Source organism: Bubalus kerabau, chromosome 8 (assembly GCF_029407905.1).
Source record: "Bubalus kerabau isolate K-KA32 ecotype Philippines breed swamp buffalo chromosome 8, PCC_UOA_SB_1v2, whole genome shotgun sequence".
In the NCBI taxonomy this organism is placed as follows: Eukaryota; Metazoa; Chordata; class Mammalia; order Artiodactyla; family Bovidae; genus Bubalus; species Bubalus kerabau.
In genome coordinates this window covers 106,142,226-106,166,118 of record NC_073631.1, presented here as the reverse complement: position 1 = coordinate 106,166,118, position 23,893 = coordinate 106,142,226, and the positions used below count along the sequence as shown (strand labels likewise).

At 39.2% G+C, this 23,893-nt stretch overlaps 1 protein-coding gene across 6 annotated transcripts in view; it reads right to left on the bottom strand.

Moving 5' to 3' along the window:
• UBN2 (ubinuclein 2) overlaps positions 1 to 23,893 on the bottom strand; it is a 79,428-nt gene that overhangs the window by 38,264 nt on the left and 17,271 nt on the right. For 4 of the 6 annotated variants that reach the window (XM_055591060.1, XM_055591061.1, XM_055591059.1 and 1 more), the window contains exons 3-6: positions 9,097 to 9,198; positions 3,274 to 3,411; positions 2,517 to 2,620; positions 141 to 630 (exon numbers count right to left, since the gene is read on the bottom strand). In XM_055591060.1, coding sequence (XP_055447035.1) covers positions 141 to 630; positions 2,517 to 2,620; positions 3,274 to 3,411; positions 9,097 to 9,198 — 834 coding nt within the window. The remainder of the gene's footprint in view (positions 1 to 140; positions 631 to 2,516; positions 2,621 to 3,273; positions 3,412 to 9,096; positions 9,199 to 23,893) is intronic. The other 2 variants (XM_055591063.1, XM_055591058.1) reach the window with 1 other exon arrangement.

Below are 23,893 nucleotides of genomic sequence, written 5' to 3'. Positions count from 1 at the left end.
CAGATCCAATGCTTAAAAGGAAATATAGAAAATAAAGTTACTTACAAGTATGTTAGGATTACAGGTTATTATTTTTGCTTGAAAATATTTATTGCTATGTTTATGCAGTAAATAAAAAACAAGAGAATTATCACACTTACTACACGGAGGTCTTCAATACGTTTTTCAAGGAGGACAGGCAGACCCTCTGGGAGTGTAGGTACCACCTTGGGCATAACTTGAGAGGCATAGGGTGGCTGGGTGGTGTTTCCATTCTCTCCCCCTGACTCCGAGAGGGGGCTACCATTAGAAGCAGCATCCAGTAATCTGTCAAAGTCGAAATCATCTAGCATCTCTAGGGCATTTTCAGCTTCCTGAAATAGTTCATGTTCGTTTGTGCTAACAAAGATGGGGAGGTCCGGATCAGCACTGTTCAGATTCAGGTCTGAGACATCATTTCCCAACACTACAGCAGCAGAGGGGGGTTTATTCAGAGAGGAGGTTGAGAAGTTCACTGGGGTTTTAGGGTTAGATTCCTTCTTTAATGCATCCTTCTCTTTCTGAAATTTTCTTATCATGGCAGCTAGAGAAAGAGAATCTTTATAACGTTTCTTCTTTTTTTCAGATTTGTGTGAATTTAGAGCCATAACTCTGTGAAGAAAATAGTGATCAGTTAGGCTATGTATGATTTCATAGGTTAAAACCCCATGGAAATAAGGAGGCATAGAGTTAAAGTAACATCATCTTCATCATCTGGACTGTCATTTATGAAAGGCAGATGGGTAAATGGCCATTAGAGTGAATAAAATGAAAGGGATAAAGTCAACAGAAATAAACAACACTGAATAGAGCTCTGGTTTATTAAGTACACTAAGTTGGGGAATTCCCTCTGGTCCAGTGGTTAGGACTCTGCACTTTCACTGCCAAGGGTGCAGGTTTGATCCCTTGTCAGGGAATTGAGATCCCGGAAGTCAAAAAAAAAAAAAAAAAAAAAGTAAAGTATATGAACTTAAACTTCTACACCTTTTGGAATGTTCTTTTTTTGCCACATCTATAAAGTAGTCACTTAAAGAATTAATGAAGTAAAGAATTGCACTTTTGGTGAAAACAGAGCTGACTTTAATAACAACCAGAGAAGCCTACAGAGTATACCTTCAAACTGGTACCCCAGGTGGTTCGTGCTACAAACTGCCAAAGGAATGCAAAATCCTCTGTGTCAATCTGTGAGCCTTCATTCATCACCATGTCATCTATCCAGACCTCATTCTGTCTGCTACTACCTTCTGATCCTTTTTCACTTTCCATTCTCTCTGAGGGTGTTGGATAGATACATGTAATTTTCAGTGACAACTTTCTCCCTGTGGGGATTATAAGGCAAGGGTGGTCTTGGTTTAGCCATCAGTTTCTCTAAAAAATCTTTTCTAATTTCATTGGCTTATATGCTTCTGTGTGCACTACAGAAACTAAAAATGATGATTAGTGCTTTGAAGGTAGGCCATTGTTTCATTTCATACTATTATATATCCAAAACCCAGACAGTGTCTAGTATGCAGGAAGTGTGTTTGTCACTCAGTCGTGTCCGACTCTTTTGTGACCCCACCGACTGTAGCCTGCCAGGCTCCTGTGTCCATGGGATTTCCCAGGCAAGAATACTGGAGTGGGTTGCCACTTCCTCCTGCAGGAGATCTTCCTGACCCAGGGACTGAACCTGTGTCTCCTGCATTGGCAGGTGGATTCTTTACTACTGCGCCACCTGAGGGGCTAAATACGTCCTTATATTAACTCTTGGGATTTTGAGAGTCCCAAATTCAGATGTACCTCTTCCTCTACTAAGGAGGGGAGAAAAATCCGGCCTCTCACAAGCTTTTGTCCCTGGGCTCTATTTAAAAAAGCCATAGAGAAGTAGGGACAACTGGTAGTTTCATAATTGCAAGGTACATTTTATTCTTATGACTTTTTATTCCATTTCTCTCTCTCGCTCTCCTTTTTTTATTTTGTGGCTGTGCCTCTTGATGTACAGGATCTTAGTTTCTAACCAGGGATTGCACCCAGGCCCTGGCAGTGAAAGCACCAAGTCCTAACCACTGGACTGCCAAGGAATTCCCTCCTATGACTTGTGACAAGCATTAAGAATAGCTAAATAAAATCAGTGACTTTTAAAAAATATTAAAACGACCGTCAATCATTAACACAAAGACTACTGCCAATTCTCAGACCCCGGGTATTTGTTTTAGTGCAAAAAATTAAGAAAACGTGTTCCATTTTTCAAACTGGTTCTTGTTGATAAAATGTTGTAATGAGCAAAATACTTCATGAACAAATATGTAAATCTGATCTAAAACACCTAAAGTCTCTAAGATGACTGCTACTTAATAATAAATACTAAAATATAAGTTAATAGGTCACTGACATTTATAAATACTGTATTAAATTAGATCCAGCTAAGTTGAACTAATTAATGTTAAATATATCTTTCTAAAAAAGAGTGCTTGTCATGCTACAATACTAGTTCCCTCATTACGTCTATTTTCACTTACCCCAGTTGTTTGGGTACTTTTTTCCTTGGCTTCTTCTCCTTTTCCCCTTCCTCTTTCCGCTTCCTCTTCTTCATCTCAATATCATCTTCTTTTATTTTGGGAATCTATAAAATGATAAAGTACATCACTTACCTAAGTATTACTGCTTTACTCTTTGATGGTATCAATCCAGCATCCAGGGAAAATGGTTTTACTCAAATTTCAGGGTGCATTAGAATTGTTTGTTAAAAATGCAAATTCTTTGGGTCCATGAGAACTCCCAAACCTTGGTTTTGGTTATCTGGGGGAGAGCCTTTTAATCTGCATTTTTAACAAACATTTTGATAATTCTGGTGCAAATATGTCTTTGGCTCACATTTCAGGAAACATCTAAAGACATTTTATTCATTTCTTAAATACAATATATATATTCTATAAAATTTGCTTTACATGGTAGAACAAGCAACTGCTAAACCAGTCATTTCCATATTAAGTCTTAAGCTATCCTAGAACCACAACCTTATCCAGAAATAGTGGATTATTAGACTAGATATGGAGAGAGAAGTTTTAACAGAAAATATAACTTATTATGATATAAAAATATATTTCCCCATATTTATATAATTTTACTTTAAAGCATGTAATTATAAATTCATTAAAAAATGATTAGCATTTTACTTTTCCTTATATTCACAGCTGTAAAGCACAAGTAAAATTCAAAAACCACATCTTTTTAATTGAATCCTCTCATTGCTGTTGCAGTATTGGATAAACTCACTTTGGGTGGCTTGTGCTTTTGGTTGTCTGTGGTATCGTCTTCTTCAGTATCTGAAGCTTGGCGAAACTGGAGAGTGCCAGTATTGATATAAAAGCCTCCATATTTTGTTGTTAGAGAAGCAGGAACTAATTCGTCATACTGGATTGAAAAAAATTTTTCAGATATATCTTACTATCTTTAATTCTATAAATACGTCAAAGAAATTCAATCCTGTCAGCATCTTCCTTACATCTTAACTACAAAACTAACTGCAATGAAGATGTCTGTGAATAAACTTAGAAAAAGTTAGTATCTGGAACAGAAATGAGCTCTGATCATCATTCAGTATTAAAAAAAGAAACTTCTCAAACACTGAAGCTAATTATAAATATATCATCTGCTGAGAAAAACTTAACAATCACTGCTATTCTTAATGACAAATGGTTCTGCTCAGAAATCGAAACAAGTTAAAAAAGACTAAATGGCCAGACGACAAATGAACTTCATTATATAATTTTATTCATAGATAGATTGTAAAAATTAAAGGTTATTTCTTCTGCCTTAGTTCTAAGCTTTTAAGTAAGGAATATTTTTTAAATATATAAAACAAAAGTAAGTTTTAAAGGGAAGTAGAAAAAGAACTGCCCTGTTCAGTAAGCATACACTGAGAATTCAGGTACTGCTTTGAAAAAAAGATTCAAATTGTATAAATCAAGATGAAGATCTGGTCTAGAATATCACAGTAAGCTGATGTCCTCTAAGCTTCAATTTTTAAAAGTTTTATGTATGTATGTATTTATGGCTGCACTGGGTCTTTCGTTGCTACACGGGCTTTCTCTAGTTGTGGAAGTCTGGATTTTAAGGTTTATCTTATCTCACCTGAAGAAGAAAAAACAAGCATTAAATGGAAGGTCAATCTTAAGTAAATGAAGGTGTTCATGGCAAAAGAGAAAAAAAGGAACTACTTATCTAACAGAAGCAAGATACCTGCTACCTAGGGTCCCCAGAACTCTACTTAAGGGTTCTCTTCATATTATATAATTAGTCTTTAAGAAAGTTGTATTTGTAAGGAAAATTCTTTCGCCATGGGCAAAAAATATACAGAACATATTTGTTAAACTTATTAAGGCTAAGTACAAAACGTGTGTTTTTAAACTGTATCCTCTTAAGTTACATGGAGAATGGAGAAAGACTGTACATTTAATGATTTTGAACCAAAACTGAATGATGTTAGAAAAAGAAAAAAGGAACACACTCCTTTCTTGTTGCTGCACTTGAGGGGTTACTACAAAGACCTACAGCTAAGACCTTCAGATAGGGCCCAGTACTATCTGTAAGTAAAGGAGTGATGTGAGGAGTAAAGAATTAAAAGTGAAAAGATCAGACTTCCATGGTGGTTCAGTGGTTAGGAATCTCCACATTTATCTGGAGAAAAATATGATCCTGAAGAATATATGCACCCCAATGGTCACTGTAGCGCTGTTTACAATAGCCAAGGCATGGAAACAACCTAAATGGCCAACAGAGGAATGGATAAAGAAGATGTGGTACAAACGAGAAGGCACTGCAATGGGAAGCCTATGCGCTGCAACTAGAGAGGTGCCTCGGCTTGCTCCAAGTAGATAAAGCCCGCGCATAGCAATGAAGACCCAGAGCAGACAAAAATAAATAAATTTTTTTAAAAAGTGAAAAGTCATTGTAGTAATTATTTTGAAAATGTGTAATTGTGATAAGATAAATACACCTGCACTTTTTGCTTACATAAACTTGTATAATGCTTTACAATTTTTAGCTTCCTCATATAAATTATTTCACTTGGTTCCCCTGATCCCCTTTTGAGGCAAGGAAGGCAAATATTACTCCCATTTTATAAGTGAAAACCAAATTCAGAGAGGTTAAGAACTTTGCCACAGTAACTGTATTGGTTCATGGCAGTGTCACTGACTTTTCCCGACCTATCCATTACAGTAAGTAGCATCTCGCGTTAGAAACACACTCATCACCAGGCTACCAGACAATGTGGAGGTGCTCAGTGTCTATCTTCTTCTGCAGTATTCTGCTGAGCTTTCCCTATCAAAACACTCTTCAGGAGAACAAACTCTTTATGGATATTTTATTTAGCCTTTTTAAAAAAATATAACCAGGTGGACTACAGTTGTATTTGATAAACCTGGCAACCATACTAAAGTGACACAACCAATGTGACAGAGCAAGTATTAATACACAGCTTCTACTGCACTGTGAGTTATAAACGTGCCAAGCATTATTTTTTCTTGCAAGGTACAGGATACATTCTGGGGTTGTTTTTGTTAAGGTAACACTCGTTTATAACCTTACGTAAGTTTCATGAGCGTGTGACATTTCTACTTCTGCAATAATTTTAGCTTTTTAAGTACAATGTATTAAGAGGCAATGGATCACTGAACCTGCAAACCAGACTTATTAGATCCTTTGGCAACAGAGATGCCTAGCCATTGTGACCCAGAATAAATCACTTCACATCAATACTTTGCGGCTGTAAAAAAGATTCAATATTACTTACTTCACTAAGTTCTAGTGAAATTTAAAAGACATAACCTAAATAAAACCATTAATCATGTCTGGTATTATTTCAACAATAAAAAGATTTCCCTTGTTTTTTAAAAATTTGGCAGCATGCATGTTAGACTAAAAATAATCTTCAAAAGCATTTATTTTCAGATATTACAGTAGTAAGTATTAATAGTACACAATCCTTAAAGTGAATCAGAACCAGATTATTTTTAATCCCTATTGAATAATATACAAACAGAGAAAGCCTACTAGTGGGAATTTCCTAGTGGTCCAGTTGTTATGACTCTGAACTTTCACTTCCAAGGGCCCAGGTTCAATTCCCAGTCAGGGAACTAAGATCCCATGAAGGTGACTCAGAGGGAAAAAAAAAAGCCTATCGGCAATATACCCATTGAAAAAAAAACAAGAAAATCATTTGGTTGGCTCATAAGTATTTTATGTTTGAATCACTGAATTATTTCATGTAAAAATGAAGTAATCTGTTAAAGAAAATGATGCAAAATTATTTTGCAAGTCAATAAACAACCTGTGCTTTAGTTCAATTGCCTCCTATAAAATAGGGACCAAAATTGTCCTATAAATGTCAGTAACTGTGTAAGTTATATATACATATATATAACAAATATATATATATTTATATATATATAACAACAACTTATACCTACAAAAGTTATCCTCATTTATTAAAGCAGTGGCTTGCAAATTTTCTTCACCAGCCCAAGTGGAAAATACACTACCCATCAAAACCCAGTGCATGCGTATAAACACACACACATAATAAAAACTGCATAACGTATCAGTGGATTACTATAACACCTCCTACTCTATTTCATTCTCTTTGAAAATGCCGGCCAGTCTTTAAATCGATACACAAAGAAATTACAGTTTGCAAAAATCAGTTTGAAAAACACTTTTATTCAAATATTTGGAATGCTACAAAAGGAAAATACTAAAAATGCTCTTTATGAAAGGCTACATACCATATGATTCTAACTGTATGACGCTGGAGAAGAGGCAAAACTATGAAGACAATAAAAAGATTAGTGGTTGCAGGTGTTAGGGAGGGATGAATAGGTAGAGGATTTTTTTTTTAGGGCAGTGAAACTATCTTGTATGACAGTATAACAGTGGATACATGTCATTATACATTTGTCAAAATCCATAGAACGTACAACACCAAGAGTGAATCTGAGGTCAACTGTGGACTCTGGGTGATGTGTTGATGCAGATTTTCCCCCTGTGACTAGTATACCACTCTGGTGGGGGAACACTGATAATGGGGGAAGCAGTGCATGTTGTGAGGGCAAGGAGTATATGGGCAATTTCTGCACCTTCCATTCAATTTTCCTGTGAACCTCAAACTGCTCTAAAAAAATTAGGTTTACTAATTAAACTCAAATAAGGGCTCTGTATCAACTGGGGGCGGGGATGGGGAGGGACATGGGAGGGAAGTTCAAAAGGGAGGGGATATATGTATTCCTATTGCTGATTCATGTTGAGGTTTGACAGAAAACAACAAAATTCGGTAAAGCAATTATCCTTCAATAAAAAAATTAATTAAAAAAAATTTTAAATGCTATTTATGTAAGCCTGAGTACATGCAATATTCATTTATATATGGCCATGGCTGAGTTTCCTCTTGGGTTATTTAGAATTGAAAATCTACTTTACATAGAGTGTTAACATCAGTACCATTGCTTTATACTTGCTTTATGCTTTTCGATGGGCCTCTCTGGTGGCACACTGGTAAAGAATCCACCTGCAGGAGCAGTAGGAGAGATGAGTTCGATCCCTGGGTTGGGAAAATCCCCTGGAGAAGGAAACGGCAAACCCCTCCAGTATTCTTGCCTATGAAATCCTATGGACAGGGGAACGTGATGGGCTACACGGTCCATGGGATCGCAACAAGCTGGACACAAATGAAGCGACTGAGCACCTACGCAGGCTTTGCAGCATGTCATTATCTTGAGTCTCAGAGTACATAATTCTGCTGGGCAAGTCAGTCGTAACAGAGAAAACTGGGTGATGCTAAAATAAAAGACTTGCTGCTGGTCCATAGTGAATTAGAAAACAAGTTGAGTCTAGAATCTAGGACTTTTGACTTCAGTGTCAAATCAAGGTCAACACTCTTTGAGACCATTCCATGCCCAAACCTACAAAAAGGCTGACAACCTTTTTGATAACAGAAAGTCCTCTCAACTCCAAAGGACACTGTCAACATTTTACTCCTACAGAGTAGGCTTGCAAACCAGTTTATGTCAGGAAACCAAAGTAACAACAGGAGTATGACAGGGTATGTACGCCTCGTGCTGGAAGTCCTTCCTATCACTTCCCTACCACTACACGCCTTGTCATCCGCTAAACAACCAAGCACTGTAGCAACAGGAAAAAGAGGTATGAATTTGTAGGTAGTCCAACAGCCACCTTACTGTCACTTTCTGTATATTCTAAGCAGTCACTACACAGTGCAGGGGGTATCTTAATGCAGGGATTAGATTATTCCAGCACACTGAGAAGAATGTAAGAACATACAACTTACCAACCCCTAAACATGGCATGCCTTTATTTATTTGCTATGTGACCAATGCACTGTTGTAGTCGTGAAATGCTCTCCTGAATTCCTCTTCCTTTATAAGAGAAAGAAGATTCCAGGGGGAAAGCTGTAGGGCTTCGTCAAAACAGACTGTGATGAAGGACAGCATTCAACTATCACCACTGTAGTAAGGATCGGCAGCAATAAAACCATGAAGCACAATTTCAAGGTATTTGCCAGATTAACTACAACCCAGCAGCCCCAGTCTTCAAAATTTCATGGTTCTGATCTGGAAGGTGTTTCAAAACACACCTGCCCTTGGGAACATCGATTAAAAACTCAAGATGGAAATACTCTCTGATCAATAAATCCCACTACTAGAAACTTAACCTATACATATAATTTTAACTATAATTATATTACATGCATACTCAAGTACACAAAGAGAAATGTATACTACTGATGGCTCAATTACTTATAAGCACATAAAACTGGAAACTTACTTTTTTCTTTGGCTACACCATGCCAATCACTTTTGGGTTTTTAGTTTCCCAACCAAGGATCGAACCCAGGCTCTGACCAAGAAAGCACTGCGTGCTAAGCAGTGGAATGCCAGGGAATTACCCAAACTGTAAATGATTTAGACATACATCAAAAGGGAATTAGTAAAAACACGTGCGGAAACATTTACTTTAACTTTGAATTCCACTACCCAAATAAACAAAGAAGTGCTATTATATTAAAGACAAATTACTCACAGCCTCTGAGTTATCAATAAACGGATCTGTCTCATCATAGCCAAAGCCTATATCGATTAAATCTTGTAGCCGATCCCTCCGGTGTTTACGAGGCTTCCCACCCTGTGAAGAACAGATATGTTAGACTGAATCAGTACTCATGTTGTTTCCATTAAATTATAAAATACCTGTCAGAAGAATCTGCAAATGACTTCTGTAAATACCCCTCAGGAGGTTGAATTTAAATCCCCTCACATCTTGAACGAACGCTGTACTTAGAGACTCGCTTCCAAAGTAAGTCTGCAGTGAAAAACCTGGCTAACGTTACTCAGCCACATGATCAAGGTCGACACCAATAGAGTAAGTCATACTGATACAGCGTTACTCTTGACACAATGCGACACCAATGGCACTGAAACTTTGCAGTCTTCCTCTCAAAAGCCTGTCACCTCAGTTATCGGTTAACCGTGAGATAAACATCATGACAAACGGAACCACAAGAAAAACACCAAACTCAACTGAGGGACATTCTTACAAGCAACCAGTATTTGAGGAATTCTTACAAGTATTCCTCAAAGTGGTCAAGATTATAAAAAACAAGAAAAATCTGAAAAACTGTCATAGTCTAGACAAGCTTAGAGAGACAGAAAAACGAAATGTGATCTGCTCTCCTGCCTGGCGTGCGGGCACTAAAAAAGGACATTAGGGGGAAATAAGCAAATCTTGAATAAACTGCAGTATCGATTAATAGTAATGTACCAAAGTTGGTTTGTTAGTTGTAACAAGTCTGCTATATAATCATAAGATGTTATAGGGGACAGTGGGTGAAAACTACATGAAAATTCTTTGTATTTTCTTTTCAACTTTTCTGTAAATCCAAACTATTCTTAAAAGTATTTTTAATGTCCTAGAGTTAATTATACACATAGACATACAAGAAAACAAAAAATGAATGCATGGAGAAACTGGTGAAATCTGAGTAAAGTCTGTAGTCTAGTTAACTGTACTGTGCCAATGCCAATTTCCTAGTTTTGGTAACTATAGTTAAGTCACTAGTGAGAAAAACCAGGTCAAACCTGCTGTGAAGCAGGAGTCGGGAAAAGAAGGCTCAGAAAGCAGAGAGAAAACCATCAGTGCTAAGGGTACTGCCTGCCCACATGCCACCACTGAGTGAGAATGAGCCCTGTAGAGGCTGTAATATGGCAGACCTAACTCTCCTATGGTTTATACTTCCACAGTGCATGTGTCTCTCAATGCACAGTTCATTTCACCATTTCCTCCACCGGTGAAAGATGGCTGAGTTTTCTGCAACATGGCTCTTAAATGAAAGCAAATTACTTCATCTATTTCCACATGAAGAAATGGTGATCTCTTCCAGTGTTCACATAAAAAAAAAAACAAAACACAATTATGACAAACTTACTGAGAAATGTCTCAAACATAAAATATTTCCTTCTTAGGTAATTTTGTAAGGTAATTCTGAGTAAATGCTTTGTTTGTATTGCATATTAATGTTAAAAAAAACCTACCCCCCATAACTATGACTCCACTGTATGCTTTTCATTGAATAAAACCATTACAATACCATCACCAGCGAGAGTGTCATTTTGGTGTGAGATAAAGTAGTTGCTCACATCTTTTAAGATTTTCAGTTCAGTTCAGTCGCTCAGTTGTGTCCGACTCTTTGCGACCCCATGAATCGCAGCACGCCAGGCCTCCCTGTCCATCACAAACTCCCGGAGTTCACTCAAACTCAAGTCCATTGAGTCAGTGATGCCATCCAGCCATCTCATCCTCTGGCGTCCCCTTCTCCTCCTGCCCTCAATCCCTCCCAGCATCAGAGTCTTTTCACATGAGGTGGCCAAAGTACTGGAGTTTCAGCTTCAGCATCATTCCTTCCAAAGAAATCCTAGGGCTGATCTCCTTCAGAATGGACTGGTTGGATCTCCTTGCAGTCCAAGGGACTCTCAAGAGTCTTCTCCAACACCACAGTTCAAAAGCTTCTATTCTTGAGGATAGACACCGATGACTGATCCAAACTGGTTATTTTTCAAGTTTCCTCAATACATTCCAAAGCTGACTACTTTCATTCATTTTCTGCTAATTTGATCATGTTTCACCCAAGAGGATGATCTTTCCCTGACCTTTGCCTGTCATCTCAGAATGCCTAGATGTATACTGACTCCTAAACAGCAAACCTCTTAAATATTTAATTCCTTTTGACAAACTTCTTTCCCAAACACACTACACACTTCCATGGCCTTGTACAGCATGCTATCATTAAATTTTGCTTCGATGTTGCTGTTGTTGTTCAGTTGCTAAGTTGTGTCCAACTCTTTGTGACCCTATGGACTGCAACACACCAGGTTTCTCTGTTTTTCACTTTCTCCTGGAGTTTGCTCAAACTCATATCCACTGAGTCAGTGATGCCATCCAACCATCTCATCCTCTGTCGTCTCCCTTTCCTCCCACCTTCAATCTTTCCCAGCATAACGGTCTTTTCAAATGAGTCCGTTCTTCACACCAGGTGGCCAAAGTGTTGAATCTTCAGCTTCAGCATCAGTCCTTCCAATGAATATTCAAGAGTGATTTCCTTTAGAATTGACTGGTTTGATCTCCTTGCAGTCCAAGGAATTCTCAAGAGTCTACTCCAACACCACAGTTCAAAGCACCCGTTCTTCAGTGCTCAGCTTTGTTTATGGTCCAACTCTCACATCCATACATGACCACTGGAAAATCTACAGTTTGACTAGATGGACCTTTGTCATCAAAGTAATGTCTCTGCTTTTTAATATGCTATTTAGGTTTGTCACAGCTTTTCTTCCAAGAAGCAAACGTCTTTTAATTTCATGGCTGACAATCACCATCTACAGTGACTTTGGAGCCCAAAAAAATAGTCTGTCACTGTTCCCATTGTTTCCCCATCTATTTGCCATGAAGTGATGGGACCAGATACCACGATCTTCATTTTCTGAATGTTGAGTTTTAAGCCAGCTTTCTCACTCTCCTCTTTCACTTTCATCAAGAGGCTCTTTAGTTCTTCCTCGCTTTCAGCCGTAAGGGTGCTTTCATCTGCATATCTGAGGTTATTGATACTTCTCCTGGCAATCTTGATTCCACCTTGTGCTTCATCCAGCCTGGCATTTCTTATGATGTACTCTGCATATAAGTTAAATAAGCAGAGTGACAATATACAGCCTTGATGTACTCCTTTTCCAATTCAGAACCAGTCTGTTGTTCCATGTCCACTTCTAACTATTGCTTCTTGACCTGCATACAGATTTCTCAGTACAAATAGTATGTACAGTATGAAAAGGCAAAAAGATAGGACACTGAAAGATGAACTCCCCAGGTCAACAGGTGCCCAATATGCTACTGAAGATCAGTGGAGAAATAACTTCAGAAAGAATGAAGAGATGGAGCCAAAGCAAAAACAACAACCAGTTGAGGATGTGACTGGTGATGGAAGTAAAGTACGATGCTATAAAGAGCAATATTGCATTAGTCAGTAAGTTCAGTCGCTCAGTTGTGTCCAACTCTTTGCAACCCCATGTACTGCAGCATGCCAGCCCTCCCTGTCCATCACCAACTCCCAGAGTTTATTCAAACTCATGTCCATTGAGTCAGTGATGCCATCCAACCATCTCATCCTCTGTTGTCCCCTTCTCCTTATGCCTTCAATCTTTCCCAGCATCAGGGTCTTTTCAAATGACTCAGTTCTTCACATCAGGTGGCCAAAGTATTAGAGTTTCAGCTTCAACATCAGTCCTTCCAATGAATATTCAGGACTGATTTCCTTTAGGATGGACTGGTTGGATTTCCTTGCAGTCCAATGGACTCTCAAGAGTCTTCTCCAACACCATAGCATCAATTTTTCTGCACTCAGCTTTCTTTATAGTCCAACTCTCACATCCATACATGACTACTGGAAAAACCATAGCCTTAACTAGACGGACCTTTGTTGGCAAAGTAATGTCTCTGTTTTTTTTTTTTTCTTTTTCTTTTTTTTTTTTGTCTCTGCTTTTTAATATGCTGTCTAGGTTGGTAATAGGAACCTGGAATGTTAGGTTCATGAATCAAGGCAAACTGGTAGTGGTCAAACAGGAGATGACAAGAGTGAACATCGACATTATAGGAATCAGTAAATTAAAATGGACTGGAATGGGTGAATTTAACTCAGATGACCATTATATCTATGACTGTGGGCAATCCCTGAGAGGAAATGGAGTAGCCATCATGGTCAACAAAAGAGTCCGAAACGCAGTACTTGGATGCAATCTCAAAAACAACAGAAGGATCTCTGTTCCTTTCCAAGGCAAACCATTCAATGTCACAATAATCCAAGTCTGTGCACCAATCAGTAATGCTGAAGAAGATGAAGTTAAACGGTTCTATGAAGACCTACAAGACCTTCTAGAACTAACACTCAAAAAAGATGTCCTTTTCATTATAGGGGACTGGAATGCAAAAGTAGGAAGTCAAGAGATACCTGGCGTAATGGGCAAGTTTGACCTTGGAGTACAAAATGAAGTAGGCCAAAGGCTAACAGAGTTTTGCCAAGAGAACGTACTGGTCATAGCAAACACCCTCTTCCAACAACATAAGAGAAGACTCTATACATGGACATCACCAGATGGTCAATACCAAAAGCAGATTGATTATATTCTTTGTAGGCTTCAGCAATATGTGAACCATGAACTTCCAGAGGCTCAAGCTGGTTTTAGAAAAGGCAGAGGAACCAGAGATTAAATAGCCAACATCCACTGGATCATCGAAAAAGCAAGCGAGTTCCAGAAAAACATCTACTTCTGCTTTATTGACTCTGCCAAAGCCTTTGACTGTGTGGATCACAATAAACTGTGGAAAATTCTGAAAGAGATGGGAATACCAGACCACCTGACCTGCCTCTTGAGAAACCTATATGCAGGTCAGGAAGCAACAGTTAGAACTGGACATGGAACAACAGACTGGTTCCAAATAGGAAAAGGAGTATGTCAAGGCTGTATATTGTCACCCTGCTTATTGAACTTATATGCAGAGTATATCACAAGAAACACTGGGCTGGAAGAAGCACAAGCTGGAATCAAGATTGCCGGGAGAAATATCAATAACCTCAGATATGCAGATGACACCACCCTTATGGCAGAAAGTGAAGAGGAACTAAAAAGCCTCTTGATGAAAAGTGAAAGAGGAGAGTGAAAAAGCTGGCTTAAAGCTCAACATTCAGAAAATGAAGATCATGGCATCTGGCCCCATCACTTCATGGGAAATAGATGGGGCAAGAGTGGAAACAGTGGCAGACTTTATTTTTTGGGGCTCCAAAATCACTGTAGATGGTGACTGCAGCCATGAAATTAAAAGATGCTTACTCCTTGGAAGGAAAGTTATGACCAACCTAGATAGCATATTCAAAAGCAGAGACACTACTTTGCCAACAAAGGTCCGTCTAGTCAAAGCTATGGTTCTTCCAGTGGTCATGTATGGATGTGAGAGTTGGACTGTGAAGAAAGCTGAGCGCCAAAGAATTGATGCTTTTGAACTGTGGTGTTGGAGAAGACTCTTGAGAGTCCCTTGGACTGCAAGGAGATCCAACAAGTCAATCCTAAAGGAGATCAGTCCTGAGTGTTCACTGGAAGGACTGATGCTGAAGCTGAAATTCCAATAGTTTGGCCACCTCATGCAAAGAGTTGACTCACTGGAAAAGACCCTGATGCTGGGAGGGATTGAGGGCAGGAGGAGAAGGGGACACCAGAGGATTAGATGGCTGGATGGTATTACTGACTCGATGGACCTGAGTCTGAGTGAACTCCAGGAGTTGGTGATGGACAGGGAGGCCTGGAGTGCTGTGATTCATGGGATTGCAAAGAGTCAGACACGACTGAGCAACTGAATTGAACTGAGTCCCAGCCATGTGGGTTCAAGTCCCAAGCACAGTTCTGGTTGAGTGTGAGTCACAGCCATGTGGATTTGAGTCCCACACTGGGTTTTGGCTGGGTTCAAGTCCCAGTACATGGGTTCAAGTCCTAATCTGTGATAAATGGTTTCAAGAGTATACCAATAAAACTCTTGAAAAGCAATTGAAAAGAATCTGCAAAGATTCTTCCATACTCTTAGCTCTGGCTGCAGCAGACCTAGGACATGCAGCGATACCCACCACAGAGCTGCTGAGCAGATGACCCACAAACTGCAGAACAATTATATCAAAGATATTCTCACACTGTTAAGAAAGTTCTAGGACCCACAACACATTTCCCAAACTGGGGATCTGGCAAAGGAACTGAGAACCCCCAGGGAATCTGACTTTGGAGGCCAGTGGGATTTGATTACACAACTTGCACCGGACTGGGGAAACAGACTCTTGGAGGGCACAAACAAAACCTTGTGTGCACCAGTAGCCAGGAGAAAGGAGCAGTGTTCCCAAAAGAGACTAAGTCAGACTTGCCTAAGAGTGTCCAGGAGTCTCCAGTGGAGGCATGGGTCCACAGTTTGGCCTCAGGCCAAACAAGAAGGAGGGAACACAGTTCCACCCATCAACAGAAAATTGGATTAAAGATTTACTGAGCAAAGCCCCACCCATCAGAACAAGACCCAGTTTCCCCCTCAGTCAGTCTCCCCATCAGGAAGCTTCCATAAGGCTCTTATCCTTATTCATCAGAGGGCAGACAGAATGAAAACCACAATCACAGAAAACTAATCAAATTGATCACATGGACCACAGCCTTCTCTAACTCAATGAAACTATGACCCATGCCATGTAGGGCCACCCAAGATGAACAGATCATGGTGGAGAGTTCTGACAAAACGTGGTCCACTGGAGAAAAGAATGGCAAACCACTTCAGTATTCTTGCCTTGAAAACCCCCTGAACAGGATGAAAAGGCAAAAAGATATGACACTGAAAGATGAAGTCCCAGGTCGGTAGGTGCCCAATATGTTACTGGAGAAGAGTGGAGAAATAACACCAGAATGAATGAAGAGATGGAGCCAAAGCAAAAACAATGCCCAGTTGTGGATGTGACTGGTGATGGAAGTAAAGTCTGATGCTGTAAAGAACAATACTGCATAGGAACCTGGGATGTTAGGTCCATGAATCAGGATAAATTGGAAGTGGTCAAACAGGAGATGGCAAGAATGAACATTGACATTTTAGGAATCGGTGAACTAAAATGGATTGGAATGGGCGAATTTAATTCAGATGACCATTATATATACTACTGTGGGCAAGAATCCCTTAGAAGAAATGCAGTAGCCCTCAGAGTCAACAAAACCGTCTGAAATGCAGTACTTGGGTGCACCCTCAAAGATAACAGAATGATCTCTGTTCGTTTCCAAGGAAACCATTCAATATCACAGTAATCCAAGCCTATGCCCCAACCACTAATGCTGAAGAAGCTGAACAGTTCTATGATGGCCTACCAGACCTTCTAGGACTAACACCAAAAAAAATATGTCCATTTCATCATAGGGGACTGGAATGCAAAAGTAGGAAGTCAAAAGATACCTGAAGTAACAGGCAAGTTTGACCTTGGAGTATAAAACAAAGCAGGGCAAAGAGTTTTGCCAACAGAATGCACTAATCTTAGCAAACACCCTCTTCCAACAACACAAGAGATGACTCTACACGTGGACATCACCAGATGATCAATACCAAATCAGATTGATTATATATTTGCAGCCAAAGATGGAGAAGCTCTATACAGTCAGACTCGGAGCTGACTGTGGCTCAGATCGTGAACTCCTTATTGCAAAATGCACACTGAAATTGAAGAAAGTAGGGAAAACCACTAGACCATTCAGGTACGACCTAAATAAAATCCCTTATGATTATACAGTGGAAGTGACAAATAGATTCAAGGGATTAGATCTGATAGGTGGCTCAGACGGTAAAGCATCTGTCTACAATGCAGGAGACCCAGGTTCGATTCCTGGGTTGGGAAGATCCGCTGGAGAAGGAAATGGCAATCCACTCCAGTACTATTGCCTGGAAAATCTCATGGACAGAGGAGCCTGGTAGGCTACAGTCCATGGGGTCGCAAAGAGTCGGACACGACTGAGCGACTTCACTTTTCACTTTCAGAGTGCCTGATGAACCATGAACAGTGGTTCATGACATTGTAGAGGAGTCAGTGATCGAGACCATTCCCAAGAAAAACAAATGCAAAAAGACAAAATGGTTGTCGGAGGAGGCCTTACAAACAGCTGAGAAAAAAAAGAGAAGCTAAAGGCAAATGAAAAAAGAAAAGATATACCCATCATAATGCAGAATTCCAAAGAACAGCAAGGAGAGATATGAAAGCGTTCCTAAGTGATCAATGCAAAGAAATAGAGGAAAACAATAGAATGGGAAAGACTAGAGATCTCTTCAAGAAAATTAGCGCTATCAAGGGAACATTTCATGCAAAGATGGGCACAATAAAGGACAGAAACGGTATGGAACTAACAGAAGCAGAAGCTATTAAGAAAAGGTGGCAAGAATACATGGAAGAACTGTACAAAAAAGATCTTCATGACCAAGATAATCACGATGGTGTGATCACTCACCTAGAGCCAGACATCCTGGAGTGCAAAGTCAAGTGGGCCTTAGGAAGCATCACTATGAACAAAGGTAGTAGAGGTGATGGAATTCCAGCTGAGCTATTTCAAGTCCTAAAAGATGATGCTGTGAAAGTGCTGCACTCCATAGGCAAGCAAATTTGGAAAACTCCCCAGTGGTCATTTGGAAAACTCCCCAGTGGTCGTAGGACTGGAAAAGGTGAGTTTTCATTCCAAAGAAAGGCAATGCCAAAGAATGTTCAAACTACTGCACAACTGCACTCATCTCAAACGCTAGCAAGGTAATGGTCAAAATTCTCCAAGCCAGGCTTCAACAGTATGTGAACTGAGAACTTTCAGATGTTCAAGCTGGTTTTAGAAAAGGCAGAGGAACCAGAGATCAAATTGCTACCATCCGTTGGATCATCAAAAAAGCAAGAGAGTTCCAGAAAAACATCTACTTCTGCTTTATTGACTCTGCCAAAGCCTTTGACTATGTGGATCATGACAAACTGTGGAAAATTCTTCAAGAGATGGGAATACCAGACCACCTTACTTGCCTCCTGAGATATCTGTACGCAGGTCAAGAAGCACCAGTTAGAACTGGATATGGAACAAGAGACTGGTTCCAAATTGGGAAAGCAGTACGTCAAGGCCGTATATTGTCACCCTGCTTATTTAACTTACATGCAGAGTACATAATGTGAAATGGCAGGATGGATGAAACACCAGCTGGAATCAAGATTGCTGGGAGAAATATCAGTAACCTGAGATATGCAGATGACACCACCCTTATGGCATAAAGCAAAGAGGAACGGAAGAGCCTGTTGATGAAAGTGAAAGAGGAGAATGAAAAGGCTGGCTTAAAACTCAACATTCAAAAAATGAAGATTATGGTACCAGTCCCATCACTTCATGGCAAACAGATCAGGAAACAAGAGGAACAGTGACAGACGTTATTTTGTTGGGCTCCAACATCACTGCAGATGGTGACTGCAGCCATGAAATTAAAAGACGTTTGCTCTTTGGAAGAAAAGCTACGACAAGCCTAAACAGCATATTAAAAAGCAGAGACATTACTTTGCCAACAAAGGTCCATCTAGTCAAAGCTATAATTTTTCCAGTAGTCATGTATGGATGTAACAGTTGGACCATAAACAAAGCTGAGCACTGAAGAATTGATGCTTTTGAACTGTGGTGTTGGAGAAGACTCTCGAGAGTCCCTTGCACAGCAAGGAGATCAAACCAGTCAATCCTAAAGGAAATCAGTTCTGAATATTCATTGGAAGGAATGATGCTGAAGCCCCAATACTTTGGCCACCTGGTATGAAGAACTGACTCATTGGAAAAGACCCTGATGTTGGGAATGATTGAAGGTGAGAGGAAAAGGGGACAACAGAGGATGAGATGGTTGGATGGCATCACCGACTCGATGGCCATGAGTTTGAGCAGGCTTTGGGAGTTGGTGATGGACAGGGAGGCCTGGCATGCTGCAGTCCATGGGATCACAAAGAGTCAGACAGGAATGAGCTACTGAACTGAGAACTGAAGTTTTAAAACTTCATATTTGACTTGATAATTCAACTTACTCTGAACCACTAGTTAGATCCAAAAGTATCAGAAAGAAACATGTAATCTACAGATGCAACGGAGTTCCTATCGTAACCAACAGCATTTTCCATAAAATTAGAGCAAAAGATTTTACAATTTTTATGTAAACACAAAAAACCCTGAATAGCCATAGCAATATTGAGAAAAACAGAGCTGAATCAATTAGGATTCCTGACCTCAGACTATACTACAAAACTACAGTCATCAAAACAGTATGGTACTACCATAAAACTCCAGCGATAAATACACACACATATGGTCACCTAATCTGTGACAAAAGTGACAAGAATATATCAATATGGAAAAAAGACAGTATCTTTAATAAGTAGTACTATAAAACTGGACAGCTACATGTTAAAGAATGAAATTAGAACATTTTCTAACACCATACAAAAAATAAACTCAAAATGGGTTAAAGATCTAAATGTAAGACTGGATACTATAAATCCCTAAGAGGAAAACATAGGCTAAACACTCTCTGACATAAATCACAGCAAGGTCTTTTTTTATCTACTTCCCAGAGTAATGAAGATAAAAACAAAAATAAATAAATGGAACCTAATTAAACTTAAAAGCTCTTGCACAGCAAAGGAAACCACAAGCAGGATGAAAAGGCAACCCTGAGAATGAGAGAAAATATTTGCAAACAAAGCAACAAAGTATTAATGTCTAAAACACACAAACAGCTCATGCAGCTCAGTATCAAAAAAATAAAAAACCAAAGAACCCAATCAAAGAATGGGCAGAAGATCTAAACAAACAGTCCTCCAAAGAAAACATACAGATGGCTAAGAAGCACATGAAAAGATTCACAACATCACTAATTATGAGATCAGATCAGTCGCTCAGTCGTGTCCGACTCTTTGCGACCCCACGAACTGCAGCATACCAGGCCTCCCTGTCCATCACAAACTCCTGGAGTTCACCGAGACTCACGTCCATCGAGTCAGCAATGCCATTCAGCCATCTCATCCTCTGTCGTCCCCTTCTCCTCCTGCCCCCAATCCCTCCCAGCATCAGAGTCTTTTCCAATGAGTCAACTCTTCGCATGAGGTGGCCAAAGTACTGGAGTTTCAGCTTTAGCATCATTCCTTCCAAAGAAATCCCAGGGCTGATCTCCTTCAGAATGGACTGGTTGGATCTCCTTGCAGTCCAAGGGACTCTCAAGAGTCTTCTCCAACACCACAGTTCAAAAGCATCAATTCTTCGGCACTCAGCCTTCTTCACAGTCCAACTCTCACATCCATACATGACCACAGGAAAAACCATAGCCTTGACTAGACGGACCTTTGTTGGCAAAGTAATGTCTCTGCTTTTGAATATGCTATCTAGGTTGGTCATAACTTTCCTTCCAAGGAGTAAGCGTCTTTTAATTTCATGGCTGCAGTCACCATCTGTAGTGATTTTGGAGCCCAGAAAAATAAAGTCTGACACTGTTTCCACTGTTTCCCCATCTATTTCCCATGAAGTGGTGGGACCAGATGCCATGATCTTCGTTTTCTGAATGTTGAGCTTTAAGCCAACTTTTTCACTCTCCACTTTCAGAGGCATGCAAATCAAAACTACAATGAGGTATCACCTCACACTGGTTAGAAGGGCCATCATCAAAATATCTACAAATAGAAAATGCTGGAAAGCGTGTGGAGAAAAGTGAACCCTCCTACTCTGTTTATGAGAATATAAACTGGTAGAAGCAATATGGAGAAGAGTATGAAGGTTCTTCAAAAAAACTAAAAATGGAGCTAGCATATGATCTAGCAATCTCCCTTCTAGGCATATACCCAGAGAAAACCATAATTTGAAAAGGTACATGTACCCTGATATTCATTTCACCACTGTTTACAATAGCCAAGACATGAAACAGTTATACATATACACAATGGAATATTACTCAGCCATTAAAAAAGAACAAAATAATGCCATCTGCAGCAACATGGATGGATCTAGAGATCACCATACTGAGTGAAGTCAGACATAGAAAGACAAATACTATATGTTATCACTTATATGTGTAATCTAAAGAAATGGTATAAATGAACCTATTTACAAAAGAGAAATAAAGTCACAGATACAGAAAACAAACTATGGTTACCCAAAGGGGAAAGGCTGAGGGGGGAGGGATAAATTGGGAGACTGGGATTGACATACACACACTATTATGTATAAAATAGATAACTAATAAAAACCTACTGAATATCACAGGGAACTCTACTAAATACTCTATAATGACCTACATTGGAACAGAATCTAAAAAAATGTGAATACATGTATAACTGATTCACTTTACTGTACAGCAGAAACTAATACAACATTACAAATAAACTATACCTTAATTATTTAAGAAAAAATAATTAAAAAAAAAGAAGAAAACAGGGCTTCCCTGGTGGCTCAGTCGTAAAGAATGCACCTGCCAATGCAGGAGACACAAGTTTGATCCCTGATCCAGGAAGATTCCCACATGCCGTGGAGCAACTAAGCCTGGGTCCCAGAACCACTAAGCCTGTGCTCTAGAACCACAGTTTGCTCTGCAACAAGAGAAGTCACCACAATGAGAAGCCCGCGCACCGCAACTAGAGAGTAGCCCCTGCTCACCACAACTAGAGAAAAGCCTATGAAGCAACAAAGACCCAGCACAGCCAAAAATAAATAAAATTTCTCTTAAAAAGTGAGTATATATATATATTTTTTAAAACCAATGTTAGATGTCAGAAGGACCTTAGGTTTAAGTATGAAGTCTTTGTCCTGAAAGAACCTGAAAATAATCTGAACAAATTAACTGAGCACCTATCAAATGCCAGCCTTCATGGATTTTATAGTATTGTGGAGAAGAGAAAGATTAAATAAATGGTAAATAGGAAAATATAAGTAATACTGGGTTTTTTTCTTAACAGAAGACAAAACCAAGGCTTTCCTGAGATATTTATGCCCAGACAAGGATCAGAGAAAGTAATCACTTGTGGAAGCCCAGTTCACTTGGGAAGTAACCAGTTCACGTGGAACTGGGAAATGACCTAGAAAGATCAGTGCTTTAACAAAATCACTCTGGCCACATCAGCACCTATACTAAGTACAACTGTGTATTATTTCACATTTAACAAATGGGAAAAACTAAAGCTTGGAGAAGATAAATAACTTGTCTAAGATCATAGAGAAAGTAATAGAGTCAATTTTCAAACTCATGACCATCTGACTCTAAAGTATTATTCTATTAAAAGTTCTGTAAGAAAAGGAGGGGGCATATGTATACCTATGGCTCATTCATATTGATGTATAGCAGACACTAATACAGTATTGTAAAGCAATTATCCTCCAATTAAAAATAAAGTTTTTTTTAAAAGTTCTGTAAGAGAAGTTATAGAACCTCTGGGTCATTTTTCCACTCAGAGACACATAAAACTCAATACAAAACACCAGTGTTCCTACCGTCAATCATCTCCAAATTAGCTTCCCCACTAGATGTTTCCCATTTTATTCTTCTATTTTTCTGCCTTAAAGTTTCATTATTAACTAAAATTACACAATTTGATGACACTGGGATGTTTATTATTAACAAGGATGTGGAACAATTCAAACCCTCGTGGCTGGTGCAAAATGATACACCCACTTTGGAAAAGTTTGACAGTTTCTTATCAAGTTAAACACACACTTATCATATGACCTAACACTTCCTCTCTTACTATTTCCTCAAGAGAAATGAAGACATATGTTCACACACACACTTATGTTCCAATGTTAGAGCAGCTTTACTTTTAGCAGCCACAAACTGGAAACCACCCAGTGCCCATCACCCATCACCCAGTGTTACATCCACATGCTTTGCACCAATAAAAATAACTACTGATAACATGCAACACTTGGATGCACTTCAGAAGCATTATACCACGTTAAAGACACCATATATAAAAAACTGTAAGAGGACATTTATAGGAAACACTAGAAAAGAAAAAACAAAACCCAAAAATCTATAGTAACACAAAATAAATCAGAGGTTGCCAGGGGCCAGGGCTGGAGGGGAGAGGGTTATCTGTAGAGAGGTAGAAGTGAACTTTCTGGGATGTTGAAACTGTTCTATATCATCATTGTTGTAGTGGTTATAGGACAGCATACATTTATCAAAAGTCACCAAACTGTATATTTAAATGAATGAACTGTATCTAAATTATACTCCAATAACAATTTTTAAAAACTCTTCATTAATACTTCTACTTTAACTCTTTCTCCCCACAAACCTTTGTTGATATAATTATTCACATCTACAGTTTCCTCTCCATTCTAACTGCCATTGCTTATAATCCTGGCCATTGTTTTCACTTAAATGTAATGAAAACCTTAACTAGCATCTCCTTCCTCATCTGAACTACTAACCCTAACCCTAACCCTAACCCTAACCCTAACTACTTCCTGGTAGTTCAGATGGTAAAGAATCTGCCTGTGATGAGGGAGACCCAGGTTCAATCCCTGGGTGAGGAAGATCCCCTGGAGAAGGGAATAGCAACCCACTCCAGTATGCTTGCCTGAGAATTCCACAGAGTCTGGCAGGCTACAGTGCATGGAGTTGTAAAGGGTCAGACATGACTGAGCGACTGACTACTAATACAACACTTACTAAACCACTGATACTTCCTGTATAATAGTGGAAGTTCCATCTCAAAGCCTGTTTTATCAGCCCTTCAGAG